This window comes from Cloeon dipterum, chromosome 3 (genome assembly GCF_949628265.1).
Source record: "Cloeon dipterum chromosome 3, ieCloDipt1.1, whole genome shotgun sequence".
Taxonomy (NCBI): Eukaryota; Metazoa; Arthropoda; class Insecta; order Ephemeroptera; family Baetidae; genus Cloeon; species Cloeon dipterum.
Genome location: NC_088788.1, coordinates 7788776 through 7807731, shown reverse-complemented (window position 1 = coordinate 7807731; position 18956 = coordinate 7788776). Strand labels below are relative to the sequence as shown.

The following is an 18956-nucleotide window of genomic DNA, read 5'->3' as shown; positions in this document are numbered from 1 at the left end:
GTAGTGCGACCTCAATGATAGCATTTTCATGCCACCTGGTGAGTAAATGGTGGAAACTACAGTGTCCAAACTGCTATTGCGTGTAGCTAAAAAGTCCAGCTTCTCTCAGGAGTCTCCCAAGATAAGTGTACCTTGCAAATTCCCACACATAGCGTTATGGGCACGTGGACTAATTAAATCTTGCGCCAAGGTCATTCAAGGCGATAAACTCGAATGTAAAATTAATCTGACAAAGCTGGTGAGACTTTTTTTCGACCTTCAGCGCACACGTGAATCCTTATGGGTGTTTCTATATATAGACGTGCGTAGTTTTCTGCTGAGCGAAAATCAGTGATTTTTTATTGTTTTGACAGTATATTAATAAAAAATTGTTAAAAAGCATTTAAATTAAATTACAAAATTCTGTTTATTCTGTTAATAATGATTTTTCTCGAGAGCAGGTCCCAAAATTCGAAAAAAAGAAATGTACATATATATATAGCTTGTAGAGTTCCGGCTATGTCGTTTGGTCATCATTTAGCAACGCTCTTTAGGAAATAATCAATTAAATGACTATATTTAGATCGTCACCGGATTTTCTGCTATGAATCATGTTGCGTGTATTTTTGCAATACGCCCACGCACAGCTATATGCGTCAGCATTATTGCAGAAGAGAGAGAAATAACGGTAGGATGTGTTAAAGATCCGGTTACACCCTTATATGCGATTATATCATGACTAGTTTTGAATGAGACACACATGTGATTTAAAACACACATGCTATTTTACCTTGGACATTTTTATGGGAGTAAAAAAACTGTAAAAAGTTATTGTTAGTGGAAAAAAGTGAAAAAATCTTTAACTTTGGTCGCTATACCGATATACTCTTTTATCCGTGTCCAAGGACCGGGAAGGGCGCGCTCTGCACGAGCACGAATGCTGAAATCCGGGACCCAATAACACCGCGTACGGATAACATGGGCGCACCAGGCCGCACAGGGACTCAGCCCACTGAAGGGCGACATCCGATTTTAATTTTAAATGGAACATTAGAGAGCAAATAAGTTTCAAAATTGTATTTTGACTCTGTGTTAAATCACGACACATTTTTTAAGTCTAATTTTTAGATGTCACATTAATATGTGACTTCTAAAAATTATTTATTATAATATTTTGTATGACATACAACACTGATTTCTATTACTAATACACATTTAATACGTTGTTGATAGCAATTCCAAATCCAAATACCTTCAAATAGAATTGAGTAGATAATGTTGTGACATGACACTCACTACTCGGCCTGAAGTGCCCCATGCAACGCGCCTGGTTCGTCTCTCGGCCTCCTTTTCTTCGTAGTCTTCTTCAGGTTCAAACTCGTGTCTCAGTGATGCTAGGGATAATTTTCGCATCCTGGGTCGCCAGTCACCAAACTGCAGTACACGGGCTGAAAAAGGCGGGCGGCCATGTGCAAGCGTGGTTCTTGGGTAGCGGCCGGTGGCCGCTCCTTGGGTCTGCAGGCGTGTGTTGGGGCAGTTCAGGCTAATAGATTAATATTTTGTACCTTTCTAAAAATCAATTTTGGCAAATTTTTGATGTGTTTTGAGATTCATAAGTTATTCACAAGAGATACACTAGATTAAAAATAAACAAACTCTAAAATTGGGCAAACGATTAAAAATTACATGAATTCGCAAAAAAAAACATTATAAAACTCATTCCGAGGTCTCAAGAGCGAAATTTTAGCCAGCAGTAGTTGTTGTCTTAACTCAACCAGCTTGAGCCAATTTTTGACCCAGGCGGCTGACAAAATTTAAATGTGAAGTTGAACCATCCGAATGAACGAATTTATTAACACAATTACAGTAACAACACTCTAAGGTTATATCAGTTTTTACTACTATTTGCTGCTTCTCTTGAACTATTTTTTTTTGCTCTTTTTATCCCTGTCCTCTCGGAGCGGGAAGGGCGCGTACTGCACTAGCACGAATGCTTAAACCCTGGTGCCAATAAGACCGCGAACGGATAACATGGGCGCACCAGGCCGCACATTTCAGGGACCCAGCCCACTCAAGGGCCACTTGCCTCCGCAACTAGGATTTTTTTGAAACGCTAGACATTCGTCACGTGAAGCCAAATCACGCATGCTGGAAAGGTGCAAACCAGCAAGTAGCAAGTTTGCCTAGAGTTATGCAGCCATGGTCACCCATTCAGTTTCTGGTTGCAACGAATGGTGCTTAACTTCGGTGATCTAACGAGAACCGGTGTGTCCAACCCACTACACCCTGGACACTTTTTATACAGTTAGATTTTGTATCTACATTTACAAATATGTATCTTGGGGGTCATAATGATACATCTGATTAACACAGAACAAATACATAGTGATATCCATGACATGCAAATCGAGTAAATATGCCTATCCACAAAATTAAGTCCCCTCCAATTACCATTTAACGTTCTTTCTGTCTCACAAAATTCATCACTTGTTTTTAACGAAAAGTCAATTTTTTCCGGCACTTTTAATTTTTTTGATTTTTTGACGAACAGCCGACGCACGGCTGACCAAATGATCTAAAATTTACCTGCTGGTGCGGCGCAGCGCGACTGACTGAGATATCTAGTTTCTTCTAATCCCCATGAGCGTTAACAGTTTCATTCAATTTCCTTTTCAACCCTATCCTGTTTAATGTGTACAATATTCCTTTTCGTCCAAAATTCAATAAGAAAATTTATTCGGCTTCGTCGGTAAATCCTGGTAATTTTATTTCTGCAATTATTTCTCCATCACAAATAATGCAAGAAGAATTAGAGCAGGTGTTGCAGAAAGTTACGTGACCACAAGGCAAATTAACCTTGGACACGTTACACAATCTGCACTTAAGGCAACGCAAATCGCTGTCACCTCTGCCCCGGGATATAGGTGGGTCTGAAATGTCAATATTTGGGCTGCTGCCGTGCAACACATTCTTGATAAAGGTGTGACCTTTGCGCATCAATAGGTATTGACAATTTGAATTCCACTTGCAATGTTGGATAAAAGGATCGTCATTTGGATCCCAATCTTTCAAGCCCAAATTACAGTGGAAGCAGATTACACGGTCTCCTCTTCCGGTGTAAAAGAAGCCAGCGCAGGCCAAGTCATGCGGATTTTGGCGCAGGTTTTTCGGCCAAAAACCACTGAAAGAATCCAGCCGGCTCTTGAGTGTAACAAACCGAGTGTTCGATGGCTTGCACCAATCTTGGATGTTCAAGTCTAGAGCCGTTAAAAGGAAACAGGTCGTGCTTACCAAAACCTGAACATATTGGCCATATTTTCTTAGCCCCTCCGGCGGGGTGAAAGGGTTAGTCCCTATGGGTGTATTTCCAATAGCATCGTGCTGCACTTCAGTCTGCTCGCTTCCGATCTCGATGTTTTGAACGCTTTGCCTGTTGCACAAAAATGGGCAATTCGGGTTCCAACGCCGGTGTTCTCTATCAGCCGTGTCTCCTTCTTCCCAGCCACGGACTTCCAAATTGCAGAATACACATCTGACGTTGTCTTGGTCTCCAGTGTAGTAAAATCCACTTTTTGCCAAACTGAATGGACCAACGTACTGCCAGTTAGTCTTTTTCAGCAGAGAATAGAGACGATGAGCCTCGAATCTGAAGTTCAGCGTGTTTTCAATATATTTTCCCATTGGTATATTTTTTGAGTCGATGGCGTTGATTATACAATTTGATCGATTTTTACGTTGTAAAATCACATCTTTAGCAATTTCAATACCGCGAGCCAAATATTCCATTAATTCTTCGCGACTTATCACGATAGCACAAAACTTGCAACGTATATATTCCTGCTTGTTCTCTTTTGAGTAGTAAAAACCGAGCTCAGCCATAAAGTGGAGAGGTGATAAGAATTCCACCAGAAATTCAATTGGAAAGGAAATTAATCGATGCATTGCCAAATATAAATTTAAGTTCGGTCCGTGAGGATTTTCTTCGTATACTCTTCTGGAGGATGCAATAGCAGATGGAGACTTGAAACCTTCCATTCTCTTCCATAAGCCTGAAAAAAATTATATATTTGCTTAAGTAAGAAACAATAATTCCATTAATCAATTTCAGTAATTCAATAATTTTGAGTTTTTTTTTAGCAGTTCACAAAAGGGCGTAGAAATTTTCACACTAAAATCATTTGTTGCCTTCCAATAACAAAAAATCAGTGCGTATCATGCAACATGAAGCTATATCATCTAGTAGTGTATCTTGTCTACATTTTTTTCAACAAATAAAGGTTTATTTTAAAAAATCACAAAAGTCTAGGGTGTGTAGCAAGCTGGATGGGTTACCGCCTGGCTGCCGGTAGCATAACTCTAGGCCGACTCGCTACTTGCTGCTTTGAACCTTTCCAGCATGCGTGGTTTGGCTTTTCAATGCAGTCCTCGGTGCGGAGGCAAGTGGCCCCGTGAGTGGGCTGGGTGTCTGTGCGGCCTGGTGCGCCCATGTTATCCGTTCGCGGCGTTATTGGGACCCGGGTTTCAGCATTCGTGCTAGTGCAGTGCGCGCCCTTCCCGGTCCGAGAGGACAGGGATAAAAAGAGCAAAAAAGTCTGTTTCTTTTTTATACTAATGACGAGTCCATTCGGATCCGGGAGGGTTGTATTCAGCAGTCCGAACCACTAATTGATGGTTTGCACCTTTCCAGAAAGCGCGAATTAATTTCACGGGACGAAAGTCTAGCGTTTCAATGAAAGACCCCGGAGTGGGTACAGTATAATATAACGACATCCTTCAATGAGGTCCGTGCGACCGCATGTTATTAGGACGTAGAATTGGCGCGAGTTGTTTGCTATCTAGGGGGTTGCCCATCTCAAAAGAGATAATAGAGAATTAACCAATCCGAATCTGAGAGCCAATTAAGCGAACAAAAATCATCAATTTCTTAGTAAGTAGCAGCAAAAAGAATAATTTCAAGCAATCCAAATATTTTTCTCTTTTAAAATACATTTTTCTTTATCTTGCAATCTTATTATTCGTTCTTTTTGGTTTTTGTTTTTTTATAAAAAATTATAAAAATTAAAAATATATATAATGATTTATCTCTAACAAATCCTTACGACTTAATTGCACGAAATTGCACGATTGAAAAGAAAAATCTCCCCGGCAGAAGCGGATAGCAAGAAAATGTGAAAAATGGTGCGGTGTATTATGCTACCTCTATGGCCTCGTTCATTCTCGGGTATAAATAGTCTCTGTAGCATGCACGATCGAGACTGAAGACAAATTTTTAACAGCGTATTTAGGCCAGTTCAGTGCATGTGTGTTGGAACCCAGCCGCTGGTGATGTGCACCAGAAGCGAATATAAACAGGAAATTATATGCGGGGTGCATGGGTAGTAGCAAAGTAAAAACAAAGATAAAAAGACAACAAATCGTGAGAGAGTGAAGGCAGAATTAAATAATTAAAACACAAATATTTAAGCGACTAGCATTGTGACTGAGTTTTGTAGAAAAATCCTAGCTTTTTTAAAAGGTAAAATGGTAATCATATATTGATTATTAGAAGCCCCATGGCCGCCTATTTTTGAGGTGCTTGCACAAAACGGTTTAGATCGAATTTTAACTCGGCTTTGTCTTGCACAGTAGAATTTAAAAGTGAAGTTTGAAGGTGCTTAACGACCTGAAGTGCCGGGGACCATTTTTTTCTTGAGCACTGCTTGTGAGACTATTTTGTCTATGAACGGCGATTAGCGCGACTTATTGTGGGACTGGCGCAGATTGATAAAAGTTACGGCAGCTGCGCGGTGGCTTGACGACGCGTGCCCCCAAAATTAGCCGGCGGGCGCACCTGGTTTATTGTGAGACTTCTTGCGATTATACATACTTTTGTAGCTACTGGTAATTTTTGTAATTCAGTATACGGTGAGATGTTATATACAATATTTTCTTTCAACAACATACATAACAGTGGGAATATGAATATGGCGATTTATTTCAAACTGCTAGGACCATACTCGTCTCGAAAATAGTCAGGAATTGAATTATTACTCAAATTTTACTGATATAATGATAAAATATATCAGATTTTTGTTTATTTTGCCGTTTTTGGATTTGTTCAAACATTTAATCAAACAACAATATATAACGATTAATTAGCTAATAATTCATAACGCTATTATGGCCCCATTAAATGCTAAATTTTATTTGAAAATGCAAAAAATACTGAGCTCAAATAGTCTAAATGGTGTATTTAATCACAATAATTAATATTTTTTTAAATATTATTTTCATTTAAGTCTGTTTTGTTTAAAACATATTAGTCTATCTTTCTAACCCAACTTTACCAGTACGTATAATAAATTTTCAATTTCTTTTGCACTTACTTTGGCAGAAATCAGCTCGCGGGTAGCTCTTTTGGTCTCGATGGTCGCTAAATTATTAAGACTTTTCTTACTACATTGGGTGGGTTGCGTGTTAGACTTTTCAATGATTGTGAAAGTCTACGAACACGGCATGTGCGAGGCTGTCAAGTGTTACTTAAAAAGTGGAATGATACTGGGCAACAATTGAAAATTATTTAAATTGTTGGATGCCATAAACAATTGATCGATTAACAATTTGTTCAACAATTTGCAATAATAAAAAAAGGACCTTCCTACAATAAAAATTCAAATTTTGCCAATTTTCTCCAAAATTTTGAGTGCTTGAACATATTTTCTTGTCATATTCCGATTCCTCTCGACGAGATCTGTCCAACGGTGTATGCCACTTATTGGGGAAACTCTTGGTTTTCAAATTAAATCGGATTTCAAGTAAGGAGACAGCCACGCTAACTTTCCAGCCAATTTTCTCAAAAAATTACAGTGCTTCTTAGGTCAATTTATGCTTTAACTGAATCCTAAGGGACGAGTTTATGCATTGGCAACAAGCATTTTCCAGGCTTTTGCACTATCATTCCTCTTTTTAAGTTATTTGTAATGAAAAATCTTTTACAACACAAACACTACATCAACTATTTGAGCCCTCAATCAAACTAATATCAGATTTTTTTCAAAGAATTTCATTATGAACCACACATAAATTGTTACTTGATATAATAATGATATGCTAATTTTTACAAATCATAAAAAAATAAAAAATTGTAAGTAAACGTAACAGTTCCATTCAAGAAGTCAAAGCGAATTAGTAAGCTCCCTCATTTTTCAGCTCTAAATTAGGACAGCGGCCAGCGTGTGGGTTCCCGAGAAAGTCTAGGTAAGCTAATTCAATGTGTATTAATAATATATTATATTAATATTTGAAAAATAGTCCTCCACTTATCATTATGGTGTTAAAAATAAATAAATAAATCTACACTAATTATTTTCACGTGTGCGCCCTAAACTGAAAGTAATTTTTCCTCTTAAAATATTAAATCAATAGCAAAATTTAACCTGCAAGTATTTTTCGCACGCCTTTCATAAAATGAGACTTTCCTTCTTATAATATGCTTTGTGACTTTGTTGTAACGCGCGTGTCTAGGGGAATTTGCGCTACGCGTTACTATCTGGCGCGGCTTGAAGAGCCGGCGCCCAGATCTAGCCTGTTCTGTTTTGGGCTGCGGGAACTCTCTCGTGGGAGTTCCCGCGATTAAACTGAATTCGGACTCTTTCGGCCGGTCATCGGCACCCAGAGCCGGGCACTCGCCATGGTCGATCTCGTGGTCGACAGGCGGTGTCCTCGAACTCCGTCACTGTCAGACGGACAGTGCTCAAATGCGGAGGATTACGTAATAAATGAATTGCTTTAAGCCAAACTTACTATTATTCAGGACGGTCTCAAACAATTATACGACTCCCTTATAATTTGAACACTTGAGATTCTTTATTATCAGATACGACGACCGCCGCTTGCGACGGCCTAGTTTACAAATAACCTCCTCCCCGCTCGCTAGCGCACAGAGGGATCGCCTTATACATAAGGTGGTAGTAGGGGAAAAGGTGGCTCCTACATTGTATGAAAATATAAATAAATATATTTGTACATCTCTACATCGTTAAAATGGACGTAGAGATTTTTCTTTTTACAGAAAAAAGATCTAAAAAATTGAAAAATTAAAAAAAAACTCAATATATTGTAATGCATTTGCTAGTGGGCTGAATCTTTTCAAGGTGAACAACCTTTTTCACCACTTTCTACAAATAAATAAGACTTTTATAAAAGTCTTACATTGTGGCGTGTCTTTCTGCGCTGCCACGGCTGCAACAATAAGTCCATTATATAGGAGGGAGATTATTATACGTATCTTGAATTATATTATGTCTTGACTCATATCAAGCTTTCTACTGCCTAGCTCCTTCCATTGAGTGCCATTAAACGCTAAATTCCGCATTGGTATCAAGGCAAGTAAATAACTTGTAATATAAAAGCTCTGGCTCTGCCTTTACTTATTCCATTTTTTTAATTATTTGATTAACATAAGACAGCAACTTCAAATATAATGTCATTGCCTCTAGCAAAATATTCTTTTAATTCCTCGTGATTTATTGTTAAGCTACAGAAATTACAACGCAGATACTCGACCCGCTCGTTTTCTTTCACGTAGTATAGTCCAAGTTCTGCGAGTTTGCGGAGGGCATTGAAATTTTTCCGTAAATATTTATATGGAAAGGAGAATAGCCGGTGTATTAAAGGCGGCTGGCTTTCCGGATCCGAGCCGTCAATACAGACATCGGCGCATGGCTGGCAAATTTCGTCGGCTCGGCTGGCGGCTGGCTTGCAGCCGGCTCATGTGCTTTTAAAGGCTGCGTATCTCAAAAGTCGCAACTCAAAACTCAATTGTAACACGCTGTAACTACAGAGATCCCAAAGTCCCGTATTTTTCCGGGAAAACACTGCATTGCAAAAAATACTGTATTTATGCAGTTTTTCTGCAATTTTGAGCATTTTTTCCAAAACACATTCATGAGTTTTCATTAAAAAAATTATCATGATGCTATAACTGAAAAAAAGGGATTTTTAGAAAAGCAGTAAAAAAGCCACTGTTTTCACCAAAAGACCGAAAATTTTAACACTTTGTGGTCACCGTAATTTTCCGAAATTTCTGACTCTTTCAGCACGTAATATGGCCTTTTCGGGAAAAATGCAGAAACACCTAAAACTGGTGGATTTTCCCGATGGTTTTATATGCAAAAAACAGTGGTTCGATCGATTTTGCACAATGCAAAATTGGTGAACCCGCTATAAGTTGCGTTTTATGCTATAAAATAGACGCGAAAAGTAAGGTGTATGAAGATTTTTGTAATACATCTGTGTTTTCCCTTTCAAATGATCATAATTTAAGTTTATTTTAAGAATAGGAGCAATGATGTTTTCAGATAAAAGAAGTGAATTAGGTGAGGAATCGGTTTTCATAAGTCACAGGGTTCGTCAATTTCGCAATGTACAAAAAATCAGCTGGCAATACCATCAGTTTTGGGGTTTACCGCCTTTTTCCGAATTAAACCATATGAAAAAGCCATATTTCGCGCCGTAAAAAGCTGAAATTTTGGAAAGTTATGATGATTGAAGAATTAAAATGTTCAGTCTATTGGTAAAACCAGAAGTGGATTTTATACTGATTTTGTAAAAATTCCCATTTTTGGATTATCCATCATGGTAATTTTTTTCTTCCATAAAAATTCATGTTTTGAAAAAAATGCGCAAAATTGCATAAAAAGCCGCTTAAAACAGTTTTTGCACTTCAGTGGGAGTTTTTTTTTTTTTTTTTGAAAAAAATTGGTTTTGCGAACCCTGCTTGCGAGCTACATAAATTTGCAACTAACACGAAAAACACCGTTTTTTTAAGACAATCGACTTATTGAGTATGAACTACTTGAGAAAAAATTTCCGAGAAACAGAGAACGTGGCGCAAAATTTTTTAACTTGGGGGCACGTGAAATGAAAAAATGATAAGAATTAAAATAACGGGTGGCTGGCTGGCTGGCGCGGCTCAGCCGGCTGAGCCGATAAAAAAGGTCTGCGGCTGGCGGCTCGAGAAAAGGACCGGCTGAGTACTGGCGCGGCGCGGCTGGCTCAGATGTCTAGATGTGGTACATGTGCTTTCCGCATCTTTCCGCCGTTTCATTCTCTGCTTGAACCCTGAAAATATAGCGCAACTCATAAATATATTATTTATTGACTGGAATATACACCACTTGCATAAGCACTTAGTGTTCGAAGCCGCCAACAGATGGCGCAACCATAGACCGTCTTAAAAATTTAGTTTTAAGGCACTTCCGCTGCGATTTCAGACTAAATCTAGCTACTGTGCATTCTTCACTTAATATGATTTCTTTTGACGAGCTGAAAACCAAAATCGGCTCAGCCAATCGCCGTAGAATCGTGAAACATTATTTTTTGAGATAAAAAAACCTTTCCAACGTTTCTACGGGGAATGGTGGGACTGATTTTGGTTTTCAGCACGTCAAAAGAAAAAAATTAAGTGAAGAATGCACAGCAGCTAGATTGAGTCTGAAATCGTAGCGGAAGTGCCTTTAAATTAAATTTATTACTAATGTATATGGTGGCGCCATCTGTTGGCGGCTTTGAACACAAAGGGCTTACCGATCAACTGGGGAATTGGATAATTATTTTTCCCTTTCTCCCAACACAAGGGTCTTTGTATCCAAACTTAAGAAATTGTCTCGTGTAATTGATTTACGGATATAAAGGTGCAATATTAAGAAGCAAATTATTGCTGGCTGGACTACCGATAGCAATCCACCCAAAACCGTCATTGTATTGTAATGCAAAATAGTCAAACGTATAGGTGCATATTTGTCCACACTTGGCCTTGAAACGCACATATTGCTCGGATTCTCAACATATATGGGAAGATATCTAAATTATTTTGTGCCTGCCAGATTTTGAAATGCTGGGTTGCTAAACAGCAATATTATCTTTGCCGGGAATTTCTCCTGTATAAGATAAGTACCAAATATTCATCACAGTCTTAGGAAGTTAAAAACTTTATTTTCACTTACTGATTGAGATAAAAATCTGATTGAATCAAGTGTTTTTGTTGCATAGCTTCCACTCCGTGTTCTGCAGGATATTCACTTCTACCCGCCAAAAGCTCCACGCCTAAAGCTGCGGTGTGCCGATCTGTTGATTGATTGATGGCAGCTGTAATAGTAAAAAGTCCGTTAGACTTTTCGAAAAGTCATGGATCAATGCTTCGTGATTTTACTTGACTTGTGTAACAAAAATTGAAAATCTATTATTAACGCAATATTAATTAATTATCACTTTGATCGCTGCGTATACAGCTGAAAATATTGTTAATCTCTTTTTAGTAATAGTATTTTTTCGAAACAAATTAACTGTATTAACATATTATTTTTGGGTTGCAATGAATGAGAAATCTAAAATTCACAATATAATTTTAGCATTCTCATTGCTAAAGTAACACTACTTTTATAATAAGGAAATCATGTGAATTTTTGTATTATGAGTTGTCAACAAGGAAATTTTTGAAAATTTTCTAAGAATCTGATTTCCCCATTCTCATTATCAGCTCCAAAGCAACAAAAGCATAAAATGTTCCAGGAAAAAGTCTATTTCTTTATCAGTAATAATATAAATCAGACAGTAAAAATATTTTTCCTCGCTCCTTTTCAGCGTTTTTTGAAAGATTTTTTTAATAGTTTTGAACCACACCTCGTTAAATATCCTAAGTAAATTGTACTAAATTGAAGAAAAAAATATTAAAAACTAAAATAACACAGAGGTTAATTTAATGTAAAAATTAATAAACATATACCTTAAAAATAATATAGAAGATCTTTAGTCGGCAGCGTGATTTTACAATTTGATTGATTTTGGAGTTTTATATAATATATCTTGTTCAATCAAATGTTTTGATTGCCCAGCAAAAACAATAACAAAAGCAAACACAAGCAAATAACAATACAAAACAATTTTCATGGCAATGCGCTGCTTTGAAAAGTGGGAAAAATTCGAAACGCTAATTAATGAAGATCTTGCTGCGGCACAGCTTCTTCCTGAGGGGCTGCAGCGTCGGCCTGAGGAGCTGCCATTTCGCCTTCCTGAAGGGCTGCAACAGGCGGATGACCATCCTGATTGCCCATGACTGGAGCCGGAGTTTGGTCATTGGTTGTTAGTGGTTTCGCCCCTTTGTGTACAGTTCCGATGCCGTCGGTCTTCATTTCAGCGTGTTCACTTCCTAGCTCTATGTTCTGAACACTTTGCCTCTTGCACAAAAATGGGCAGTTTGGATTCCAACGCCGGTGTTCTCCATCAGCCGTGTCTTCCTCTTCCCAGCCGCGCACTTCCAAATTGCAGAATGCACATCTGACGTTGTCTTGGTCTCCGGTGCAGTAAAATCCACTTTTTGCCAGGCTGAAAGGATCAACGTGCTGCCAGTCATTCATTTTCAGCAACGAGTACAGCCGATGCGATTCGTATTTGTAATTCAGCATTTCGCTCACTCTCCTCCCCATCGGCACATTTTTTGAATTGGCTTCGCCTAATTTACAATTTTTTTGTTTTTCTAAAATAATTTTTTCAGCATTTTCAAGGCCGAGGGAAAAACATTCCGTCAGTTCCTCAGTGCTTACAATAATATTGCAAAAATTGCAGCGTAACGTGTTCTCGTTTACGTAGAAGAAGCCCAGTTCTGCCATCGTGTGTAAGGGGATGAAATAATCTCGTAGAAATGTATACGGAAAAGATAACAGCCGGTGCATAGCGAAATTTAAATTTAAGTTCGATCCGCGGGGATTTTCCTCGGCATTCGCTTTTCTGGTGGATGGGGCTGCAGATTTAGCTGATTTCCAAGGTGCCATATATTCAGCCTGAAAAAGTTAAAACAATTTATAGTTTATTTTGATATGCAAAAGATTAATTTAAAAAATTCTTATCTATAGGCTTTCATTTTAAAATTAAGATAATTTTATAGGCAAGGAGTACAATATATAAGGGCAACATTATAAAAGTAAGGGCTATTTGACAAAAGCATAAATTTCCTCCTGATGGTCCTATGTATATAATGTATAATTTCGCTCTTTTATCTCGCATATATATGTGTGCGGGTGATCCATCCTATTCCACCCCACAGTTACGTGAATCATTCATTTTATGGAGACCATGTTGTTAAACCATGCTCGCAAATCACGCATGCTGGAAAGGTGCAAACCAGCAAGTAGCGAGTCGCCTCCCAGCCCGTTGAGCAATTTGATTATTTGATATTAATTTGGTATTATGTATTATGCTACCTCTATGGCCTCGTTCATTCTCGGGTATAAATAGTCTCTGTAGCATGCACGATCGAGACTGAAGGCAAATTTTTAACAGCGTATTTAGGCCAGTTCAGTGCATGTGTGTTGGAACCCAGCCGCTGGTGATGTGCACCAGAAGCGAATATAAACAGGAAATTATATGCGGGGTGCATGGGTAGTAGCAAAGTAAAAACAAAGATAAAAAGACAACAAATCGTGAGAGAGTGAGGGCAGAATTAACAAATTAAAACACAAATATTTAAGCGACTAGCACTGTGACCGAGTTTTGTAAAAAAATCCTAGCTTTTTTAAAAGGTAAAATGGTAATCATATATTGATTATTAGAAGCCCCATGGCCGCCTATTTTTGAGGTGCTTGCACAAAACGGTTTAGATCGAATTTTAACTCGGCTTTGTCTTGCACAGTAGAATTTAAAAGTGAAGTTTGAAGGTGCTTAACAACCTGAAGTGCTGGGGACCATTTTTTTCTTGAGCACTGCTTGTGAGACTATTTTGCCTATGAACGGCGATTAGCGCGACTTATTTTGTGACTGGCGCAGCTTGATATAAGTTACGGCAGCTGCGCGGTGGCTGACGAAGCGTGCCCCCAAAATTAGCCGGCGGGCGCACCTGTTTTATTGTGAGACCTCTTGCGATTATAATTTTATAGCTACTGGTAAATTTTGTCATTCAGTACATATACGGTGAGATGTTATATAAAATGTTTTCTTTCAACAACATACATATACAGTGGGAATATGAATATGGCGATTTATTTCAAACTGCTAAGACCATACTCGTCTCGAAAATAGTCGGGAATTTAATTATTACTCAAATTTTACTGGTATAATGATAAAATATATCAGATTTTTGTTTATTTTGCCGTTTTTGGATTTGTTCAAACATTTAATCAAACAACAATATATAACGATTAATTAACTAATAATTCATGACGCTATAATGGCCCCATTAAATGCTAAATTTTATTTGAAAATGCAACAAATACTGAGCTCAAATAGTCTAAATGGTGTATTTAATCACAATAAATAATATTTTTTTAAATGTGTTTTTCATTTAAGTCTGTTTTGTTTAAAACATATTAGTCTGTCTTTCTAACCCAACTTTACCAGTACGTATAATAAATTTTCAATTTCTTTTGCACTTACTTTGGCAGAGATCAGCTCGCGGGTAGCTCTTTTGATCTCGATGCTAACATTAAGACTTTTCTTACTACTTCGGGTTCGAAGCGGAAAGCAAGTTAGACTTTTTCACCGATTGTGCATGAAAGTCTCAGCACGTGCGTGGCTGTTAGTGTTACTTAACAATAATTAAGTTATTTGTAATGAAAAATCTTTTACAACACAAACACTACATCAACTATTTGAGCCCTCAATCAAATTTATATCAGATATTTTTTTTTCAAAGAATTTAATTATGAACCACACAAAAATTATTACTTGATATAATAATGATATGCTAGTTTTTACAAATCATAAAAAATAAAAAATTGTAAGTAAACGTAACAGTTCCATTCAAGAAAAGTCAAAGTGAATTAGTAAGCTCCCTCATTTTTCAGCTCTAAATTAGGACAGCGGCCAGCGTGTGGGTTCCCGAGAAAGTCTAGGTAAGCTAAAATTCAATGTATTAATAATATATTATATTAATATATATTAATATTTGAAGGCCTCCACTTATCATTATGGTGTTAAAAATAAATAAATAAATCTACACTAATTATTTTCACGTGTGCGCCCTAAACTGAAAGTAATTTTTCCTCTTAAAATATTAAATCAATAGCAAAATTTAACCTGCAAGTATTTTTCACACGCCTTTCATAAAATGAGACTTTCCTTCTTATAATATGCTTTGTGACTTTCTATGAAAATATAAATAAATATATTTGTACATCTCTACATCGTTAAAATGGACGTAGAGATTTTTCTTTTTACAGAAAAAAGATCTAAAAAATTGAAAAATTAAAAAAAACTCAATATATTGTAATGCATTTGCTAGTGGGCTGAATCTTTTCAAGGTGAACAACCTTTTTCACGACTTTCTACATATAAGACTTTTATAAAAGTCTTACATTGTGGCGTGTATTTCTGCGCTGCCACGGCTGCAACAATAAGTCCATTATATAGGAGGGAGATTATTATACGTATCTTGAATTATATTATGTCTTGTCTCATATCAAGCTTTCTACGGCCTAGCTCCTTCCATTGAGTGCCATTAAACGCTAAATTCCGCATTGGTATCAAGGCAAGTAAATAACTTGTAATATAAAAGCTCTGGCTCTGCCCTTACTTATTCCATTTTTTTAATTATTTTATTAGCATAAGACAGCAACTTCAAATATATATTTTAAAAAATGAGAATAATCAAGCAGTAGAATTTGTGTACTTTATTTAGCTTAAATTAACTAAGATAGTAAATTTATGTTGGAATATTTAACTCTTTTGCTCTCATCAGAAAATTAGACTTTTTAAAAGTCCATATTTTTGCATGACGCAGCGCCTCTACCGAACATAGCAGATTTGAAGACAACGCCCAACGCCCATTCGTGCGAATAGCGTGTGTGGAGAAGCGTGAAATTTCCGTTTCAAAATGGAACCAACCGGATCAAACTTTGAGATGTTTTGTAATCAGTAAGTATAGCAATCAAATATTTTACTATCCATTTGTGGTTAATTCAAATGCCCCATATGATGCAACTTTTATAACTCTACCAGCTTTTGATACGAGCGTCAGAAATCAGAAAGAATGGCAGTAAAATGAAATCTCGAAACGCTCAAAAAGCTTAACGGACTGGGATAGGCGCACCGGCGCCGACTGGCCACTTGCTGGTTTGTAATTTCCAGCGGCTTTATTGAAAAATGTGTGGCGTTTCAATTAAAAGACCTCGGTGCGTGGAGGCGTAAAGATGGCCGCATTGGGCACAAGCTCCTTTGCTGCCACTCGGGCACCATGTTATCCGCTCGGTGGTGTTATTGCGACCTGGGACCCAGTGAGCTCATAGCCCACGGGAGGTGCTTTGTAGAGGTTCTAAAATAAAACTATTATATAACCACAGCTACTCAGACTAAATTTTTTGCGATATCGTTATAAACAGTGAGAATTTTGTCAAAGTTGCAACGATTTTTGGATTAAATAAAACTTCTGAAGTTAATTTTATTTTCAGGCCCCTGAATTTTAAATTCGAGGCGCATCGTCTCTCCTCTTTGCTGAAAAAGATCGACTGGAAGCACGTTGAGCCGTTTGGACTGGCGAAAAGTGGATTTTACTATACTGGAGTCGATGACAAAGTTAGATGCACTTTTTGCAACCTGGAAGTCCGCGGATGGGAGGAGGGAGACACGCCGGACGGAGAGCACACGCGTTGGAATCCAAACTGCCCATTTATGCGCAACAGGCAAAGTGTCCCAAACATTGAAATTGGGAATGAGCGGTTCGAAACCATGAATCCTTTCGCGAACTGTGAGCGATTTCAGGGGAATGTTTCTATGAAAGTCGCAAATGTACCAATGAACATGGCCGTGCCAAATAACCCTTTTCGCCGCAATAAAGTGGCGTTGCCCAGTATTGGGGCCAGTTTATGCGTTGACAATAAAATGAAATTCGGGAAACAATTTCACATCATAGGAGATGACATTTACTGCCAAGCCGAGGACTTTAATATCAAAGAATGGTCTCCTCCTATGCACCCGCAGTTTGTTACACTTAAGGCCCGCAATGATTCATTTATATGTTTTTGGCCGCGGTGTCTCAAACAGACACCATTTGAGATGGCAAAAGTCGGATTCTTTCACACCGGGTATGGGGACTCCGTAATCTGCTTCCACTGTAATTTAGGTTTGAAACATTGGGATCCAAATGATGACCCTTTCGTTGAGCATTTCAGATGGAACAGTAAATGCCAGTTTTTACTGATGTCCAAAGGCCAGCCATATATTGACCAAATGCTGCATTTAATTCAAATAACTGATCTTGTGATGGCATCTACTGGTAAAGGAGGCTGGCACATCGCACCTTTGTATCCGGAATTCGCAATATACACCAGCCGGTACAACTCATTTGATTTTTTGCCAAATATTGACACAAAAACTGCAATTGCCTTGTCCCGAGCTGGTTTCTTTTACACTGGAATTGGTAATCAAGTCGTTTGCTTCCACTGCAATTTGGTTATGAAGGAATGGGACCCAAATGACGACCCTTACGTCAAACATTGTCGATTGAATGCAGATTGCCGGCATTTGATGTTGTGTAATGGAAAATCAAGCTATGTGAAGCACGTGCTGCAGTGTATTCAAAATCAGGAAGGCAGTGGAAGCCGCGAAGGCGATTTGCGGTGCCTCAAGTGCAATCTAAATATCGTGTCCAAAGTCAATCTGCCATGTGGGCATATGACATTTTGCTACAACTGCTCTGAACCTCTTTGCGAAAAGTGCAGCAAAGATATAATCGCATGTATTAATGATGTAACTGGTTTTACCGGCAGCGATACCATGATTCATTCAAATCATTGAACCATAAGATGTTTTGAAGAGCTTTTAGCACTCATTGTTAGTTATAATTTTTCTTTTGATAAAAATGATTTTAGATTACTGTCTTTATTTGACATATCGTACGCGTATTTAATAATTTGAAAATAGCAGTTCACCTTGCCTTTTATTTGCAGATAAAAAGCCATCGGTGCTACACTAATGGTTGTGGTATGAATTATTGTTTATTTGTTGTAAGAGAACACAGCACTGTGTAAAACTGCACTTTTTTATCAACTTTAATAATATTTGCCTTGCGTCCGATTAAATATATTGGACGGTTTTAACTTGTTAAACCATAAACAAATGAGTGAAAAATTAATAAAGTCTGGTTTCAAAGCTGAGACATCCTTAAATACTCTTTTTGTTAAGCCTACCTGCGGTTTGGTGCCGCTCTCAACAGTCTGTTGGTAGCGGTTCATGGAAGAGACAAGAGACAATGGTGAGCTTCATCTCCTGTGATCTGCAATATGCGATTTCATTTTACTCATCCCTATTTCCAGAACAGATAGCGACACCCTTATAACATCTACTATCGGTCCTTTTAGGATAGCCTGCCAAAAGTTGAGCAAACCTAAAAAATGGCAGGGTCACTTATTTCACTTAATATGGGTCAGACAATTATAATTGTCCTATAGGAAAATGTCTAACTACTGCAAGTGAAAATAATTAATTATAATATGTAAAATACATATAAATTTCTTTTTAGAGAAAAAAATCCAAGTTTTAAATTATTTTCTTCCAAAGTATCATCATTAAATAAACAGTGCTGGATTTGCATTCAAAGAGTGACAGGCCCGATTTGGTAAACCTCATTAACATAACATCTGGAGATCAACTCATCAATTTCTTTCTGCTGTAGATCTCTCATTGTCAGCTCCCTGACTCTCACTGGGAGAAAAATTATAGGTCCAAACCGCTCTCGAACGGCACGCCAATATGAGAGACGAACGATCGTGAGAAGTAGCCGCCGCGACGTCGAGCAAGAGAGGTATAGCCGCCGCGGCAGCGAGCTCTGCTTGGCACGTCCGTTTTTTGTGTGTGTGAAATACCTGAAAATCTATAAAATAGAATAATTGGATCATCCTTTCGCTTTATCCAATAGCTGCAAAACTATTATCAATTTATTTTGGCAGTTTGTGTACCTAGTTCATAATGCTATTAAAAGACTGCCATTGCTTGAAATTGTGTATTTTTTA

The 18956-nt window shown here is 37.8% G+C and overlaps 3 protein-coding genes across 3 annotated transcripts; 1 reads left to right on the top strand and 2 right to left on the bottom strand.

The window, feature by feature from the left end:
* Positions 1-473: 473 nt before the first annotated feature.
* On the bottom strand, positions 474-6430 carry LOC135939841 (baculoviral IAP repeat-containing protein 7-B-like). The gene is made up of 2 exons (XM_065484418.1): positions 6345-6430; positions 474-4028 (listed from the first exon to the last, which is right to left on the bottom strand). Exon 2 carries the CDS (start codon positions 4012-4014, stop codon positions 2713-2715), a length of 1302 nt encoding a protein of 433 aa, XP_065340490.1. The 5' UTR covers positions 4015-4028; positions 6345-6430; the 3' UTR covers positions 474-2712.
* A 5521-nt stretch (positions 6431-11951) lies between these two features.
* LOC135941241 (baculoviral IAP repeat-containing protein 3-like) lies at positions 11952-12443 on the bottom strand. Its single transcript, XM_065486590.1, has one exon. The coding sequence runs from the start codon at positions 12441-12443 to the stop codon at positions 11952-11954; it is 492 nt and encodes a 163-aa protein (XP_065342662.1).
* A 2876-nt stretch (positions 12444-15319) lies between these two features.
* LOC135939838 (baculoviral IAP repeat-containing protein 7-B-like) lies at positions 15320-18681 on the top strand. The gene is made up of 2 exons (XM_065484416.1): positions 15320-15864; positions 16398-18681. Exons 1-2 carry the CDS (start codon positions 15824-15826, stop codon positions 17740-17742), a joined length of 1386 nt encoding a protein of 461 aa, XP_065340488.1. The 5' UTR covers positions 15320-15823; the 3' UTR covers positions 17743-18681.
* Positions 18682-18956: the final 275 nt, after the last annotated feature.

Excerpts from the sequence above, each read along its gene's own strand:
- LOC135939841 (XM_065484418.1), bottom strand. The coding sequence starts at position 4,014 with ATGGAAGGTTTCAAGTCTCCATCTGCTATTGCATCCTCCAGAAGAGTA.
- LOC135941241 (XM_065486590.1), bottom strand. The coding sequence starts at position 12,443 with ATGGGGAGGAGAGTGAGCGAAATGCTGAATTACAAATACGAATCGCAT.
- LOC135939838 (XM_065484416.1), top strand. The coding sequence starts at position 15,824 with ATGGAACCAACCGGATCAAACTTTGAGATGTTTTGTAATCA. Across the intron at positions 15,865-16,397 it reads TTTGAGATGTTTTGTAATCA|GCCCCTGAATTTTAAATTCG; the intron begins GTAAGTATAGCA and ends TTTTATTTTCAG.